Source organism: Phycomyces blakesleeanus (assembly GCF_001638985.1).
Source record: "Phycomyces blakesleeanus NRRL 1555(-) unplaced genomic scaffold PHYBLscaffold_26, whole genome shotgun sequence".
NCBI lineage: Eukaryota > Fungi > Mucoromycota > Mucoromycetes > Mucorales > Phycomycetaceae > Phycomyces > Phycomyces blakesleeanus.
Genome location: NW_017265159.1, coordinates 229,730 through 247,476, shown reverse-complemented (window position 1 = coordinate 247,476; position 17,747 = coordinate 229,730). Strand labels below are relative to the sequence as shown.

Below are 17,747 nucleotides of genomic sequence, written 5' to 3'. Positions count from 1 at the left end.
AAACTGGTGTATATCTATCTATATGATACAAGTAGAATAAACTTTCTTTAAAATGAATATTATGGTATATCTACTTGTACGATGATTTTGTTGGTACTTTAATTCAAGACCAAGTACTAAAAGACGCAATTAAGGTGCCTTGGTTTTACTTCTTTTCTTTTATCATAATAATAGTATGACAGAAGAAGAAGAAGAAAGTTGGTGACAATGGTTATTCTATGTCCGTTGGTGTCGGTTCTCTTTGATATCGGTACAGCTCTTTCTTGAGATAGAATATTCCACGCTTTATACCAGTAATGTGAGCATGATCTACACATGCTTGTTTTCCGGACTTCTTTATCTGGTCTTGATAATATTGTTTGGCAATTCCGATATTCTTTTGTTCTTCTATTGATGTAGACAGGGCATTGTAGAACTTGGTATGTTGTTTTGCCGTGATCCAGAGCTGTCGGTCAGCCGATGTCTTTTGGAAGTTGTGAAGTCGCGCAATCTTAGTCTTCAACATCTTCATTCTAGATTCGCATTGATTTATATTCAATTCCGCTTCCCGGACGACAAGTTGATGGTGCGAAAGACTTTTGTTTCGGGCGGCTAATTGGGCTTGAAGTTCTTTGATTTGGTACTTGATATTCGTCTCTAAATATATAGTCATTCTCTATTTTAAAGAAAAGTAATAGCAGTAAAAGACGAGCGGATAGTCTGACACCCAAAAGACAGGCAAGTGAATTTTGTTTAAATTTGAAAAGCTCTTGAATAAATCATAAAAAGGTTTCCTTTATATATATATATATATATATATATATATATTTCTTTTAGGCATTGTTACTTGGAAGATTTTGAAATTCTTATGGTAAATAGACGCAAAGAATGAGACTTAAACAGCCTTTCATTTTCTGAATGCATTGTTTTAAATATGGGCACCATTGGACAACGATGTTTAAAACCGTACAGCTTGTCAAGAGCATGGTTACAAGTGGTCAATCGTAAGAGTAATATAAATCACGGCCGTATAAACATAATTGTATATATATGCTTGATTCGTTAGCACATAATGGATATCCAAATGCATTAAACAACAAGGGTCATTGTTTTCGCCTCAAAATGACAACGAAGACATTACTACTAATTGAAGAGCATCAATTACTGTGTATGTATGTGTGCTCTCAGATTTGTTTATTGTACAGCTGGATATTAATGTATGTTGTAATATATATATATATAGCCTGACAGATCAATACATTTTCTTTAGCAAGTATAATAAAAAAAATGAAAATGTACAAGAAACTTAATAGAACCACCTTTACTGATACTTTTCTTTTCTCTATAGCCCAAAGTGAGTATTGTCTGGAATTGTCCCTGGTACAATATACGAGCAACATTTTCTTTTACTAAAAGCAAAAATAATCCCCCTCAATTTGTACGTCTACACAGATGTATAGATTGGTTGTTTTTTCTTCTTCTTCCTAAACCAGTAGTTATTATATGTATATATTGTATGTTTTTATGTATGAGCATCAAAGGGCAGTAGACTGCAATTAAGGATACAATATTTATTTGGATAAAATGCTTTAAAAAAAACTTTTATTTTTGTCTATGATTGAATTCGATCAACTATTGACATAAAGCCTTCAAGGTACTACCAAGTATTGCTACTCAAAACAAATGATCGTTTGGCTATATCTCTTCTTCCTTCTACTGTAAGAATAAAAAAAAAAGCTTCAGTCTCAAACATAGTAGGGTCGAGAATAGTTTTTAAACTAAATATGTATATATTTGAATGTGTCAAACACAACTGATATCGAACCATTTCTAAAAAGAGAGGAGTAAGATAAAGAAGAAAAAAGCTTCTTTAACTTTTCTGAATTGATAACTTTGACTTTTAATCATATAAGCTAAAGGCACTGAATTTATTGTATTTTATCCTATCACATATATTACCTTCATATTTTTGGACTTATTTCTAACAAAAAAAAAACATAGGTCAAAAGTCCCTGGATTTTGATCACATATTTTCCTTGAGAGATACCGTCGGAGTTCTGCAATATATGGTCGGTGTTTTTACAAACAGAAGACTTAACCCCAGTGCACGTCGGGTAAAAAAAAAAAAAAAAAAGAGACAACGCGTTTGGCTGTCTTTCTTTAAAGAACATACGTCAACTATGGACTACGGTAGAGAAATAGCCAAGGATATTTCCCGATAGGAACCTTCACTAATTCACCCATTTTAGAAGGAATAAACGGAAGAACCGACGAAGAAAATGAAAAGTTAATCAACGAAGAGTATAAGGTGTGGAAGAAAAACTCGCCCTTTCTCTATGATCTCGTTGTTACCCATGCACTTGAATGGCCAAGTCTGACATGTCAATGGTTTCCAACTATTGAACGGTAATTCATTCTTTTCTTTCTTTCTTTCTTTTTTTAGAATTGTCTCTGACAGCTTCGTTTTTTTTGGTACCAAACAAAAATAATAATAATAATAAAATGTTTAAAATTACTGATGTACTGATTATCATTAAGATCATCCGACAATCTACACAAGACACAACAGTTGCTTCTTGGCACTCACACCAACGATGACGAACCGAATTATGTACAGATAGTTTCTGTCAGACTCCCAAACGATGAGCCAGGTGTCGATTTGCAGAATTACGATGAGAGTATGATCTATAATGGACACCTATAAGTATCAAAGCTAAATCGGAATGCTTAGAAATAGATGGAGATCAGGCCACACACATCACCATCACTCAGAGGATTCTTCATGAAGGAGAAGTGAATCGTGCCCGCTACAAACTAGACGATACCAATATTATTGCTACTAAATCCAGAACCGGCGAAGTGTATATATTTGACCGGAGCAAATACGATCCGACACCAAAACCAAACGAAACATTCAACCCAACCTTGAAGTTAAAGGGTCATGATGGAGAAGGGTGAGGGATAATTTTATTATTATTTGCTATAGGCTATTATATAGTTTTTTTTGGGGGGTATGGAAGGGGGTTGGTACAGAAGTATCTATTTAAAAAGAAGAGGAAAGTTAAAGAGATAAAAAGAATGACTGAAAGAAAGATCCGGGATGTGATAGCTATGGTCTTGAATGGAATCCACACAAGGCCAAATCAAATCATCTTCTTAGTTCTGGTTACGATGCCCGAATTTGTGAATGGTAAGTTTATCTTATATATATATATATATATATACTTTGGATGATAGAGGATATATGGGTAAAGCCATAGATGATATTAAATGGCATTGAACCAAATAAAATACAATGTGATCAAGGGATGTCAATGGAACGACTAAGGAGAATAAGGAATTGGAGCCATTAAGAACATATACTGCACACACCACTGGTGTAGAGGTAAGTCGTCAAAGCACCTTTGGTAGGTTTTTATTTGAATGAGGCCTTGACATCAACCAAATAGGATATCGCATGGCACACACGCTATGACTCAATATTTGCTTCGGCTGGTAACGACGGAAGACTGATGATGTGCGTTTTGAATAGCAGTACAATATGTTATATGCTATTATATTATATGATATTAGTATATTAATATATATATATATATAAGCCTTTGACTAATCCCTTTGGTTGATCATTGTTTTTTTTTATTATCCAGTTGGGATGCACGTTCGACAGCATCTGATAAACCAGTGTATAATATCCGTGCTCATGATGCAGAAGTAAACTGTGTGTCTTTCTGCCCTGGGAGTGAATGGGTTCTTGCTACCGGCTCAGGCGATAAGGTGTGTGTGTGTGTGTGTATTGAATATACATATATGTATTTGCTTCCCCCTCCCCCCTTATTATTGATAAATTTCTTTAATTTTCTGATTGTGGCTTTAAGTTTCTGTACTAATGTATGTATTCTCGAATAGACGGCTGCTTTATGGGACTTGCGCAATCTAAAGACAAAATTGCATACACTTCAAGGTCATCGATCAGAGATCCTTCAACTTGCGTGGTCTCCTCAACACGAATCTGTCTTGGCTACTGCAAGCAATGACAGGCGTATTCTTATCTGGGATCTGTCTCGTATTGATGATGAGCAAACCCCAGAAGATGCTGAAGATGGTCCTCCTGAATTATTGGTATTTATAATATACAGTATATACAATGTCTTGTAAATTAAAAGGCAATGTTATCTCATGCGCTTGTGTTTGTGTTTGTGTTTGTGTTTGTACTTTTATTAGTTTATGCATGGCGGACATACTAACAAAATTTCAGACTTTGGATGGAATCCTGCAGAACCGTGGGTACTTGCTAGTACAGCCGAAGATAACATTGTCCAAGTCTGGCAGATGGTAAGATAAACTAAAAAAGAAAAAAGAAAGCAAAGATCTATATCAGTAATGATAAAAAAAAACCGTTTTATCTTGTTACGATTAGGCAAGCAATATCTACAATAAGGATAAAGAAATCAAAGAGTCTTCTGATACACTCAGTGAAGCACCATCTACTATGGCCACTACAGGCACAACCACAACTACTACCACTGCCACTACCACTACTACCACTGATACTCCTGCTGTTCCTGCTGCTGCCATACCAGCTGCTCCAGCTGTTACACCTACCACTGGCAATACCACTACTTCAGTACCAAATACTGCTATTGATGCTATGGAAGAATAGAAAATGGGTGGGGAATGTGTTGTACACAACGTGCACACCAGTTTTTTTTCTACCTATTATTTGGCTTTCTCCCTCTCTCTCTCCCTCTCTCTCTCTCTTTGGTTTCAATAAATCACACTTTCAAATCGAACTGAAGAAATTTGTGAATCTGATTGGATGATTTCCCTCGTGCCCGACAATCCAAAAATTTCGATTGTCAAAAAATTAACTGCTCTTATATATATATATAAATTATATATAAAATTATATATAAATATACAGCATCAGGAGAGTTAAACTGCAAAAAATAAAACAAAATAAAAAAATAAACCAAAACTCCCCCCACAACTTCAAAGGTCTTCCCCTCTTCTCTATTACTCTAATGTGTGATCTCAACTGGTGTCCCTCTTGCGATAAAGCAATTTCTCCAGACTCGGTACGTCTTTCTTCTTCTTCTTTATTCTTATTATTCAATATACCCGTATACTTAACTCTACCTATAGAAATCTCTGTACTGTTCAATGACATGCTTACAACAAGACGCACTTAACAAGAACCCATTGCTGGGCTATGATTTTTCTGATTTCCGTGATTTTCTTCCTCCCTTGAAGAATTGCCATTATAATAACACATATGTACCTGAATCAGAGCTTGGATCAGACACTGGGGAAGAAGATGAAGACGAGGAAGAAGAAGAAGAGGATAGAGATACATTGCAAACTCCGGATATTTCACCGTCTCATATAGTAGAATTCTCAAGTGCGCCAAACTACAGTAATTCATTCACATCTTATAAAAAATTGCTGGACGAAGAAAATAAAAACAGTCTGTGCCGGATATGGGGCAACCATTAATCAAAACCCGTTTAAGACTTATGTGTGTATATAAATATAAAAGACATTAAAAATTATTAAAGAGATATATATTTAACAGACTTTATAAAAGTTTTCAAGGAGACACACACACACACACATATATATATATATATATATATAGTGTACCTGAGGATTACCGGGGGTGTGAAGCTTGAAAGACATCAGTTCCCCCTCCCCCCTCCCCCCCACGCCAAGATACCGTTGAGTGGCTTTATTTGCTCCGGTGTTTAGTCCGGTCCTATATTATTTAAACAACTCTTACCCATAATTGACTAGAAAATACTCGATGCTGTTTATATAAATTGCTCACTTTTGAATATAATGAGTGGGTATTTTTGGTGGGCCATAGTCTGACTGAGTTTTATTCTCGCTATTTTTGGTGCGATGAGATTGAGCGTAGAGATACCCTTTTTCGAAAAATTAGGTTCATTTCCCGAAAAAAAATCCAAATTTGTTAATAAAAAGAGGACGATTTCGACATTTTTATCATAATGAATGTCTTTATTTTAACATGAATATATGTCGACTAAAAGTTATATAATTCAAGGCTAGCTACTACTACTACTAGAATGGACCTTTCTTGACAGCTTTCCTACCTTATAATGCTCTAATATATATGATTATTGATTGGAATTACTTGTATTTGTAATGATTTATTACTCATACAGTTTTCTGGAAAGCCATAAAATAAAGACATATATTTTGATATAACAGTGAAAGTAGTACATATTTATTGAATATAATAAGAAGTATTTATGTAGAAAAATAATTAAATGAAGATAGTTTTATATCTTTTACGATAATCGAGCTCTATATTTATCTAGAGAAATTCCAAGCTGAACTCGGTCATTCTCCATTCTTTGAGCAGCTTCTTCAGGGGATATATTCTCTAACTCTGCTCTTTCATTAATTGCATCGTACAGCTCTTTTCTTCTACTAAAAAATCTAGACTCTTTACGATCTTTTCTCCATGCAGTTCCGTACTTATTTTCTAAGGATTGAATGGATGGGCTGCCATTAAAGCCGAAAACATATTCTCTCCATACATCAGTAACAGAGAAAATTCTTCGGCTCATTGTATACTGTTCCGGCTGTTCTGGGTGTGTTGGCTGTTGAGATGTTACGGCACTATGTAATGTAGTACTTTGGGGTGGTGGCTGTAGAGGTTGTGATGTAATGATGTTACGCTGTAAAGGTAGGTTCGATGGTGTTGCAATTGTAGAGTTACTGAATTGATTGTATCCGAGAGCAAAAAAATCGGTAAAATTGTTGTTTAATCTATTAATGGAGGCGGCGTGTGAAGAGAGGTGGGCATATATCATGGACTGCATCGAATTCATGGTGGCGTGAACTGTTCCGAAACCAGCTCTGACACTATCTACCATCTCTGGCATAACCATATCCATCCTGTTATTGCTCATGAACACCTCTTCTTCTTGCTGTACTGCGGAGAGAACTTGCTGTTCGAAGCTTTTGTATTCCTCTGAGCTGAAGATAGCACATGTCCAAAGATAATAACCTGGGAATTTCTTTTTCAGAAGAACAGAGTCCTAAAAAAAAGCAGCAAAGAAATATTACTTAGAGAAAATATTACAAACAGTGCTTTAATAACAACATGTACCTGTAGAAATACCACTCGAAGTCGCGAAAGTAAATCCAAAAAATTTGGGCCAGCTATGTCCTCTTGGACATCTCCATTTGCAAATTTCTGTTTCCAAGATTCGATATTTGGGAAAACCATTGTTTGTAGAGAAGCCGAAGGTTGAACCACTGCTCGTGCTAAAAAGAAGTTGCTACTGTTTCCAGAGAACCCTGCTAAAGCCTTCATTGCTTCCACAGGCAATGTTGACATATAACATCCCACCATACGGTCTGTTCCCCACCTTCCAACCATTCGTTGTTGGTCGCCGGAAACGTTCTCTTGTGCAATCATATTGAGAGCACTTTTGCGGTTGGCATGGGTGACCTTTGAAGTATGGATCCCAACTGATTTGAATGCCTCAAGGTATATTTTATGCTGCGTCTTGTATTGTATCGGCTTGAAGCGGTCGTCACCTTTAAAAAGAGCTGTTTCATACCATTTTTCACGGGAAGAAAAGTCGGGAAATGGCTCATTCTCATAATGAAATCTTGAGAATAAACTCATGGCCAATGCACCGACGGAACAGACTTCAAATTGACGATGACGGATTGACGATCCATACTCAATCTTTCCGTGTTGATTGGTTTTTCCAAAGGTCATGGTTGCCACCAGAGCAATGCATTGTGTGGCGCCTTGGTTGTCTAATTCCAAAGAGAAAAGGTCGGCAAATTGCATTCCAAGAACTGTTTGACTTCGGCATAGCATTGCATGACTTATAAGAAAGCAAAGTCGATCTCGACATGCGCGGGTATCGTTTTTTTCCATGAAATATTGACTGATTCTTTCTAATTCTTGCTTGGTGTATCCATCGTTAAGTGTATTCTTTTCACGATCTTCGAAGTTTTTTCTAACAGTCTGTGCGCGTGCCTTATTTGCGGTATCAAGGAAAGCACGGACAAGTGGTCCTCTTGCTACACCATTGGGATTCAATCCAAGAGCTTTCTGCTTGCTACATATATCGGCTACTGCCTTGACATAGGCCGCTATTGATTCTTTGCCTAATGGAATCGGGGAGTTGTTATCATCCCTCTTTAATTTACGTCCTCTATTCATGACATGATCCATCATGAAAAAGCTTAGTTTCTGATCATTCACAAGTTCACCATCTCCGAATTCTTTCTTGAGACACCATTGCTGTTTGAAATGTATAAAAACACTTTTAATATTTTTTTATACAGAAAACTATATTATACATACTCTCCATTCTTCTTGCTTTGCAAGATATGCTTTCGTCGTATTTGTAGGGCGCTGGTCCAGGTTTTGAGCTAATACCAATTGGTTGCTACTGTACATTGCTGATGTGTCGTCCATCATATGCTGAAGACTTGGATCATTGACGGTAGTGTTGTTTCCGTTGTTCATTTGAGGCTGAATAAATAGAAATAAAATAATGTATAATATATCAACAACATTATTCATAAAGTCTTTGAAAATTTGAAGTAATAACGTATTAATTATGGCAAGATATACTTACAGCTCTTTATGAGAATGTTTGGTTTGTTATAAACGTAGTTTCTTTTTCTATTAATTGTAGTACTCTTTATATCCTTTTTTTTTAATGAAAACTATCAGAGTACATCGTACTAAAAATACATTATGAAGAGAACTAATCACATTCAAGTATAATAGTGTATTGGAAGTATAGAAGACATTGTCAGGAACCAATGTCTTTGTTTGTTAAAGGTAAACCAATCCTAGACTTCAAATGCCTTGCAAATAAAGATATCTTTTTATTATTAGATGAACCACTAAGGATTCATACTTCTCTTCCTAATATATTGTAGTGTAACATGTAAAATAAATATAAAAATAAATATTGACTATAATAAGTAACCAAAAGTCAAAAGTCGTTGTTTATTGGATGTATCTGAGCTTGCGTTTCATATGAGTCCGATATGCGATATATCATGGTATTCGTCATGGTATTTTTATGAAAATTATATGGAAACAGATAAATACTTTTCTTTTTTCAAAAAAGTACTGCCAATTTTTAAAAACCCGCCGAAAAATACCTGAGTTTTGTGTGAGTCTCAAGAATCAGATACTGATGTCCTTCAAGATTCACACCCCGTAATTCCCAGGTACGCTATATGTATATATATATGTGTCTCCTTTAACTTGGCTTCTGCAGAAGACGGAAAAACCTTTTTGTTTTCTTTGTTTGATTCTATGGTACTTATTTAGCCGATTTTTTTTAGCTCTAGCTGTGTATACAAAGAGTAAAAGGGCGCATTTTAGCTCGTTATCTTCCTCCCTCTCTTTCTCTTTCTAGTTATTTTGTAATTTATTGATTCACTAGAATAGAATGGAACATAATAGAATGTAAAATAAATTAATAAAGCCATAAAGCAAAAATAAAGGGCTTTTAAATATAATAAAAAAAAAGGGATTCTGATTATGATTTTGATAGCTTTTTATATAAATAAAATAAATATTTAAAAAGAACAAGTGTTATACATGTATCTTGGAAATCTTTGCAATTTTTTCTTCTCTTTTTGCTCTTAAATATCTAAGCGAAACCATGCCCTTTTTTTTATGTTTTAATTTTGACACACAAAATATGTTCACCTTGTACACAAACAAAATATCTTGACAAAAAAAAACAAAAACATACCAAATTGTTATTACTATTTAGGCTTTGGCTGCCGTCTTTAACCGAGAACAAATAAATTGTCAATTAAAGTCAACTGTTACTATTATTATTATTATTATTATTATTATTATTATTATTATTATTATTATTATTATTATTATTATTATTTAATATAAATCGCGTAATACGCACGTACCAGCCAGGTAGTAGGGTAACGGTAATTGTCAAACAGCGATTGCCCTGTGCACCAGTCCGGAAGGTCAGAAGTGAATGGTGCACGGGTGAAATGAACTGTTGATGAGAAAGGAAGGAAGGTGAGCAATGTTACACGATATATTTGTTTCCATGACAACTGTTCCTTTGCGAATAAAAATATAAATAAATAAAAAAAAGATACAAATTATGGGGTAGAGAACGTCACATCTCTGAAATTGATTGGAGGATCTTCCTGAGTTGATGGTTTTCATCTCAACCTTATATCCGCTGTGTGTGTGAGAGAGAGTATATTATGAGATTGTGCTACAGTTTAAATGACGGGTTTCTTGCTTTCTCTTGTTGACTTTTATATATGTATATAATATGTCATCTCATTTAAAATTGTGTTCTGTAAAGTATGGTTTGTTTCAAGGAAGCACATCAATACAAACAAAACAAAATACCATATCTTTTTTAATGACTGAATACTGCATATTCACAAACTCTTATTCAACTAGTCATTAATGTATAGAATAGCTCATGCTCTATACAGCTGGTGACAATCAATTATATATATATATATTCTTATTATTCTTTGTATCTAATGCTTTCTTACTCAACACACTTGGTTCCCAACGGCGGAAGGAATTAACGGTGAGAAGCCGACCAAAATAATAATAATAATATTTGTGTTTTGTATACAGACTTGAATCACAATATTACTAAATTCGATTTACAGATATTCTTACCCCACTCTTGTGCCGAATCCCGGATAACTCTTTCCCCCCCTTTTACCCTTTTACCCTTTTATTCTTTCTTTCTTTTAAGAAAGATTATTTATTGGTAATTTCCTCACCCACTTACTTACTTACTTTGTATCTAAATATCAAATAGGCATCGAGAGACGTCACCATATTGTTTATTTAAAATTATTAAAGCATAAATGTCAAAACTTGATTTCTTTTTTTTTTATATATATATTAAAAATAAAATATCTACCTGGTATCTTTAACCTCTTCTTATTATTTAATTCCCCCCTTTTTTTTCTTGAGCCCTTTGTTTTGGTTTAAAGATCCCAAACCAAGAAAGAAAACTGTCCGTATTTCATTAGTATTATTATTATTTCTAATGGTTGACTAGTTTGTCCTCGAACCACTACGGAGAGAGCATGCCCTATAGATAGTAACAAAACCAAATAGGGTTTATCCAATCAACGTCTATAAAATACATATAAATATCTCTAGGGTTCGGTCTCACTGACCAGATCGACTTCTTTTATCCCTGTCCTTCCGTCTCATTATGTGTACTACATCAGACTTGGACGGGTGGAACGATAAATATGTCATGGTCAACAACACAATCGAACAGATACCACAATTCAGCACTACTTAATCGCCAATACAATCCACATTTTGTCCTGTACAATAAAATACATAGCCAGTAATCCAATACTTGCTTGTACAAATCATAACGAATGATTCAAGATACAAAACATAGAGAAAGGGGAAGTGGGCTTAATTGACGGGCCTCTTTTTGTGACTTTGTGAATAGATAGAAAGTGTAAAGATTAGAGTGAATTAATGAGTGAGAAAAATATATATATATACATATATATACACACAAGAAGAAAAAAAAGGCGCGCTTCTTTTCAACCCCCCCTTCTTTTCTTTATATTTTATATTTTATATTTTCTGTTTTCTATTTCTATTCTTTCTCTTCTTTCTCTTCTTTATTTCTTTCTTTTGTCTACTCTTCTTCAAGAGTTCGATGATCTGAGTATGAGCGACCTCAATTGGTGTACCTACTGTGATAATGCCATCAGTCCGTTCTCTGTAAGTCATCGAAGCGAGACAAAATGCTCATCTAATTTTTAATGCTTTTAACAGGACTCTTTATATTGTGGAGAGAATTGCCTACGAAAAGATGCACTTCGCAATCACCCTTTACTAGGATACACTTATCCAGAATTCACTCACTTTCCACGCCCACATGGTTCCTGTCAAAATACTCCTTTGGCGTCCTTGAGTTCTACAGATGCACCATCCCTTTCCTTGTCCTTCAATTCACCACACTCTTCGTCCCGAACATCTCCTGCACACTCGGTCACCATCCCATCTCCTTATCTTTACAACAAATCTACCCTTCACTTTCTCCAGCAAACCCAATAATCCTTTTGGCTACACCAACAAAATGCGGGGTAAAATATATACATATATATATTAATGTGTGTTTGTATTTGTATTTGTATTTGTCTCAAATACAGCAATATCACACTTCTTTAACCTTTTTTTATTTTTTTACTTACATACATAATACCTATGCAATATTACCAAATAGCCTGTGAGTAGTACTTTATATATCTTCTTTATCTTTCTTTACACATATAGCTTATGTTCTTTGTTACATTTTCACTGCCAATACTATTCCTTTAAATATTTAAATATTTTTTACATACACAACACCCCCATTCTTTCTTATATAAAAAAAATACCATGTCAATTATCTTCATCTACCTTCCTGTAAAAATAATAATAATAAAAAAATCAAGTGTCTATTTAAACGTTAGTTTTTCTTTATTTGTGTGAGTTCATTCATTCATTCATTCGTGCGTGCGTGCGTGCGTGCGTACGTGCGTGCGTGTGTTTGTTTAACTATAGGTGCATTATATAAGTATAAAATATGCGTGTGTGCAATGCTAATAATTATAATGGTCCCCTTCTTTTGTATTGAATTTTGGGTTACAATATGGATCTTCCTTCTATATAAACCCCTCTAATATTTCCTCCTTTTGTCCCTTGGTCTTCCAACTAGAATTCAATGGCCCTCCTCTTCTAACCTCCCTCCCTCTCTATCTATTCAAAAAAAGAAAAGGTGCAAATACACACCTACACAATAGTGCACTTGTTCTCCTTTTCTTTACAAATCCTGTGTTTAGCAGAGCCTAATTATTAGTATTATCTCTGTATAATATTTACCAATACAAATACAAATATAACCATAAATATAAATATAACCATAATTTTTATATATTTATATTGTATTCATTTATTCAATCTCATAGACCTCTTTCTCTCTCTCTCTCTTTCTTTCTTTCTTTCTTTCCTTTGCATTTCCTTTCCTTCCTTTATTCCTTTCCTTTCCTTCCTTCTTTATATAATTCTTTATTCTATTCATGCTTATTAGTCCTGCATTTGGCCACAGCCATACAACCCAAAAACCCAATGGAAAAACACACTCTAGCTACCTTCAATACGACGCATCAAACAACTTCACCTTTGTTGTCACCCATCGCAATGGATCGACATTTGTATCACCTTTTGTAACAGGCAATCTAACAGAACTCAAAGTGGGTGTTCTCTTGCCATTTCATCAAACAGATAATAATTCTACTATGCAAATTACTCTAAGGTAATACAATACACTTGTTTCCATAACCTCTGCTTATCCTTTCTTTCTTTCTTCTTTAAAAAAAAAACAAAAACAAAAAAACAATAAAGTGGTGCATCTGCTATTCGAATGGCCGCCACTGAAATCAATGTACGGCAGCTCATCCCGGGTGCATACATCACCCTAGTCGAAAAGGATTCATACCCCAAAGAAGTCGAAGGCCAGGCGGCCATAACCCAAGCCGTCTTTTCAGCCGTGTCTCTTATCCAAGAAGGTGTCATTGGCTTAATCGGTGATATCTCATCATCCTGGACATCTCTCTCAGCTCTTATGACAAGCACGCTCCAGATACCACAATGCTCATTCTCAGCTGTCGCCAGTACGTATATGCAATATCTTCCTTTTTTATATATATATATATAACAGAAAATATTTATAGTTATTAACCTGATGTTCATGTCTCTATTCCTCTTACTATGTACACATTTACAACAAAAGCGTCCTTGTCTGATAAAACACAATACGGCTATTTTTTCCGAACTATTCCAACCGATTTACTATATGTAGACGCTGCCTTATCATTTATCACTAGCCAAGGATGGCCAATGATTGGTATACTCTATTCAGGCGATGATTTTGGTCAACAATGTAAGATCAAAGTGGATTATAACATCTTAAACCTATTGAATCTCTTTATCTTTCTCTTCTTAGTATCCGAAAACATCATTATGAAGGCTCGGATGCGTGGTATTATTGTGAAAACATACCAGTCATTTTACGAAGATGGGCCAACCAGTAATATACAACAATCAATCAATGCTCTTATGCGATCAGATGCTCGGGTAATCCTTGTCGCAGCCGAGGGAAAAGCCCTCACAGCTGCCTTGACCGTCGCCGCAAATTCAGGATACATTAGCGATTCTAGTGTCTGGTTGATGTTTGGAGAGGCGACTGTTCCTCTGATAGATTCAATCGACCGATTCAACCGAGTGATTGCCCAGCGTATTCGTGCCCCTGATAGTATCCAAACAGTGGTGCGGTATGCAGGTCTGACAGGTCTTAACCAGAAAACGAGTCAAGCAGTAGATCCAGCAGAGTATGCCGCACGTGTCACGACATATATAAGGCCTATCGATTTCAATACAACGTTCTCAGGGGGAGTCTTTATGTTCAGGTCTCGTATGGATCTTACAGGCTATTCTCCCTTTGATGAATTTATGGAAAAATGGTCAAGGCTAGATCCAAAAATGTGAGAAAGAGAGTCAAAATAGTAATACTAATGATGGTGATCAAATTTTCTGGATCAAATTCAAAGCTATAACGAAGTATATAATTATATGCTGCTGCTTAACTCTTAATTTCTTCCTTGTTGAATAGTTATCCGTTTGGTGGTCAAACAGATATTATCAGTAATGAAGGGTAAAGAAAAAAATGTGCAAAATGTGAATATTAGGAAACACAGACTCATCTATCTAAATTATATTATTCTCTTTCTCTCTCTCTTTAGACTAGCCTATTCTTGTATGATGACAATGGCACAGGGGTTCAACCATGCCATTCACAACTCCACCAACTCTACATCAGCCCTTACACAACTAGCACTAGGACAACTGGGCCAGTACTTGACCCCCTCTGCATTTAATGTTAGTTTTCTGGGTCCCCAAGGTCCTGTACTACTAGACCAGAATGGAGATATGTCTGTTGGGTAGGTGCCTTTGATTTGATTATTAGTCTTTAATTTTTGATTTTTGGCTCGTGTTATATAAAAATATAATAAATAAATAAATCAAAATCAAAATCCCAAAAAAAAATGATTGCAGAAATTTTCGTATATATAATCTTCAAAACGGATCAAAAGTCGAGATTGGAAATATATTGGCAGGCAAGCTTAACCTGACATTGGCTCCTATCTACCATGATGGAACTACAAAGGTAATGGTTTTCTTTTTTAAAATAGAAATAATCATTCAAGCCTGTAACAGATACTCACCGTCCTCACTCTCCTTGTTTTGTTTTTTTTACTCTCTTTATTTCTTTATATTATGCTAATATGCACTCATACACACACACACACATATATATATGTATATATTTATATATGTATATATGTATATACCTCTTAACCCACTCTTAGTAGGTACCCACGGGTGTACCTCCACGTACTTATATTAATCCCGGCTATTCCTCCCCAACGTCTATAATCCTCCTTGTGATATCATCCTTTGGCACACTCTTTGCAGTGTGTACGATTTTGCTGGTTCTTCTTTTTCGTAAGCGAGAAGTATTCAAGGCATCAAGGTAAAATGACAAATGATAAATGAGTATTAGAATCTTGTACAAGATATGAATTCAATATGTTATTTTTATTTTATTTTTTTCTTTTCTAGTCCTCTGTTTTGTGTTTTGGAATTAGTTGGCTTCATTCTTGCATATATATCTGTATACTTCTTTTTGGGATATCGTACACGAGTAGACTGTATAGTGATCCCAGTTACATTTCATTTGGGTTACTCTCTTGTTTTAGGGTAAGAGGAGCACAAGTTTAACTATCTATCTTTATAAATATATAATATTATATATATATATATATATATATCCTCTTGACGAATTTCATTTTGGATGATACAGAAACCTTATTGCTAAAAATTACCGTGTTTACCGTATATTTAATAACATCTTCATTACCCGGACAGTCGTAACAGATCTACAGCTACTCAAAGTCTCGGGTGGAATTCTACTAGTAGACGCTGTGAGTAAAATAAAGAATGATAATACACATGAACATGAACATGAACATAAAGTCTGTGGAAATATCTTTATATTTGGTCTTTTTAACCTTTTCTTTCTTTCTAGGTTTTGTTGGTTAGCTGGTTATGCTTTTCAGATATCCAGGCTGTCAAGATTCCTGTGTCTAATAACTCCTATTTTGTTGGATGTTCTTATCATGGAAAGACTCACCCTACCTTTGTATGGATTTTAACATCCTTTGCTGCTGGGCAGCTTATAATTGCTACATTTTTAGCTATCCAGACAAGATCTGTTGGACGCAAGTATTCAAAATATAGTGAATACAAACAAATTGGAATCTCTGTATAGTAAGTCATCTAACATTAATCTATGCTTCGTTTATTACAAAGAATCTTGATTCCTTTTCTTTCAATGTACAGCAATATCTTCTTTTCAGCATTGATTGGATTTATTATCTATTACATGCCAGCTACGGATTATTTCACTCGACACTACTTGACAGCAACAATGATTGTCTGGGCCAGCACCTTTTCACTCTTTGCTCTCTTTATTCCCAAACTTCTCAAATTCTTTTCGCGGGCTAGCGTAAACACTCAGGCCAATGGAAAGGCATCAGACTTGACAGGACGCCAGAGACCGCCACCGTCCCAGGACTGTACGGATTTTACCGATAAGATCGACGGTGAAGGCCAAATGGAGCATTACAATGGAGATCTGCTTACCCTTGATCAGGCTGCTAATGGCGATACACCAATCGATGGAGATCTGTCGCGATCTCAAGGTCGGAAACAGCGACCTGTCTTGCACCGTCAACACGGACCTATTGACGCACTTTTGGGGTCAAAGGGAATCCAACTTGATGCCCACGAGGTAAAAAATAAATAAATTATAATTATATAATCATCTTGTTTTTATTTTATTTTTTGTGCATGACCAAGTGTTTGATCCCTATTTTTTTTTTTAAAAAAAAAAGGCCCGTATGCCAATCCAACATGTCTTTCGATATCTTCCATTCTTGGCGGCATGGGATATGAAAAACATCATTTTATTTCCCAGTCATGGGTATTTTTCATGGATTTCAGTAAGTTTTTATATAAGTATCATTTAGTTTATGATTATCTTTTAATTAACCAATTTATTTGTATCTGTATTTGTATCTGTAGGAGAGATCTAACAAGGGGAGGGTTTTCGGTTACTCTCATGCTTCACCAAACTCACTGTCTCCAGAGGCTTTTATACTCAAGGTGCATGGACTAGGCTTGTGGGACGTATTGATCCAAGTATCTGACAAACAAACACTTGAACAATGGTGCGATTGGTTTAACCAAAAGAATGTTCAGAAGCCGAGATCCAGACGCTGCTCGTTTATCACCAGTCGGACCTATTTTACATCCCAGGCACAGTTAACACTGACTGCGACAGATAGTAGTGTTGGGCGTAACTTCTTAGGAGATGGTAGACGAGAGAGCGAGGCGAGCATGGAACTACCACCCATACCTCACCAGAACCACCAGAACCACCAGAACCACCAGCATCCGCACGATTCAAACAATCTATTCTCAGGCTTGCCAATACTCAAAGAACATACAGATGAACGATTATCACACGATAGTCTGTTTTCGTTCAAACAAGAACCTCCTTTATAAAATCGATACTAATGATAGTAATATAATATAATATATATATAAA

The 17,747-nt window shown here is 35.3% G+C and overlaps 6 protein-coding genes across 6 annotated transcripts; 4 read left to right on the top strand and 2 right to left on the bottom strand.

The window, feature by feature from the left end:
- Positions 1-211: 211 nt before the first annotated feature.
- Positions 212-652, bottom strand: PHYBLDRAFT_150759 (hypothetical protein; the record flags this gene model as incomplete). Its single annotated transcript, XM_018432544.1, has 1 exon — positions 212-652. The coding sequence occupies one exon, from the start codon at positions 650-652 to the stop codon at positions 212-214; it is 441 nt and encodes a 146-aa protein (XP_018286129.1).
- Positions 653-2,139: 1,487 nt separating this feature from the next.
- PHYBLDRAFT_136534 (hypothetical protein) lies at positions 2,140-4,772 on the top strand. The gene is made up of 11 exons (XM_018429796.1): positions 2,140-2,169; positions 2,229-2,385; positions 2,518-2,657; positions 2,711-2,933; positions 3,089-3,169; positions 3,286-3,364; positions 3,429-3,496; positions 3,627-3,753; positions 3,886-4,098; positions 4,201-4,311; positions 4,397-4,772. The coding sequence occupies exons 1-11, from the start codon at positions 2,160-2,162 to the stop codon at positions 4,637-4,639; spliced, it is 1,452 nt and encodes a 483-aa protein (XP_018286128.1). The 5' UTR covers positions 2,140-2,159; the 3' UTR covers positions 4,640-4,772.
- Positions 4,773-4,963: 191 nt separating this feature from the next.
- On the top strand, positions 4,964-5,556 carry PHYBLDRAFT_183321 (hypothetical protein). The gene is made up of 2 exons (XM_018438750.1): positions 4,964-5,054; positions 5,122-5,556. Exons 1-2 carry the CDS (start codon positions 5,001-5,003, stop codon positions 5,470-5,472), a joined length of 405 nt encoding a protein of 134 aa, XP_018286127.1. The 5' UTR covers positions 4,964-5,000; the 3' UTR covers positions 5,473-5,556.
- Positions 5,557-5,786: 230 nt separating this feature from the next.
- On the bottom strand, positions 5,787-10,837 carry PHYBLDRAFT_173579 (hypothetical protein; the record flags this gene model as incomplete). The annotated part of the gene is made up of 8 exons (XM_018437061.1): positions 5,787-5,992; positions 8,176-8,269; positions 8,333-8,503; positions 8,610-8,613; positions 9,148-9,221; positions 9,593-9,661; positions 9,925-10,086; positions 10,796-10,837. 8 exons carry the CDS (start codon positions 10,835-10,837, stop codon positions 5,787-5,789), a joined length of 822 nt encoding a protein of 273 aa, XP_018286126.1.
- Positions 10,838-11,655: 818 nt separating this feature from the next.
- Positions 11,656-12,480, top strand: PHYBLDRAFT_183320 (hypothetical protein). Its single transcript, XM_018438749.1, has 2 exons — positions 11,656-11,755; positions 11,810-12,480. The coding sequence occupies exons 1-2, from the start codon at positions 11,702-11,704 to the stop codon at positions 12,089-12,091; spliced, it is 336 nt and encodes a 111-aa protein (XP_018286125.1). The 5' UTR covers positions 11,656-11,701; the 3' UTR covers positions 12,092-12,480.
- A 615-nt stretch (positions 12,481-13,095) lies between these two features.
- PHYBLDRAFT_150754 (hypothetical protein) lies at positions 13,096-17,704 on the top strand (the record flags this gene model as incomplete). The annotated part of the gene is made up of 14 exons (XM_018432543.1): positions 13,096-13,331; positions 13,421-13,689; positions 13,809-13,958; positions 14,022-14,559; positions 14,688-14,729; positions 14,818-15,015; positions 15,131-15,242; positions 15,448-15,608; positions 15,698-15,835; positions 15,939-16,059; positions 16,164-16,405; positions 16,478-16,928; positions 17,032-17,139; positions 17,222-17,704. The coding sequence occupies 14 exons, from the start codon at positions 13,096-13,098 to the stop codon at positions 17,702-17,704; spliced, it is 3,249 nt and encodes a 1,082-aa protein (XP_018286124.1).
- Between the last annotated feature and the right edge of the window lie 43 nt (positions 17,705-17,747).

Excerpts from the sequence above, each read along its gene's own strand:
- PHYBLDRAFT_136534 (XM_018429796.1), top strand. Across the intron at positions 2,386-2,517 it reads TGGTTTCCAACTATTGAACG|ATCATCCGACAATCTACACA; the intron begins GTAATTCATTCT and ends ATTATCATTAAG. Across the intron at positions 4,099-4,200 it reads ATGGTCCTCCTGAATTATTG|TTTATGCATGGCGGACATAC; the intron begins GTATTTATAATA and ends TACTTTTATTAG.
- PHYBLDRAFT_183321 (XM_018438750.1), top strand. The coding sequence starts at position 5,001 with ATGTGTGATCTCAACTGGTGTCCCTCTTGCGATAAAGCAATTTCTCCA. Across the intron at positions 5,055-5,121 it reads AAGCAATTTCTCCAGACTCG|AAATCTCTGTACTGTTCAAT; the intron begins GTACGTCTTTCT and ends CTCTACCTATAG.
- PHYBLDRAFT_183320 (XM_018438749.1), top strand. The coding sequence starts at position 11,702 with ATGAGCGACCTCAATTGGTGTACCTACTGTGATAATGCCATCAGTCCG. Across the intron at positions 11,756-11,809 it reads ATGCCATCAGTCCGTTCTCT|GACTCTTTATATTGTGGAGA; the intron begins GTAAGTCATCGA and ends TGCTTTTAACAG.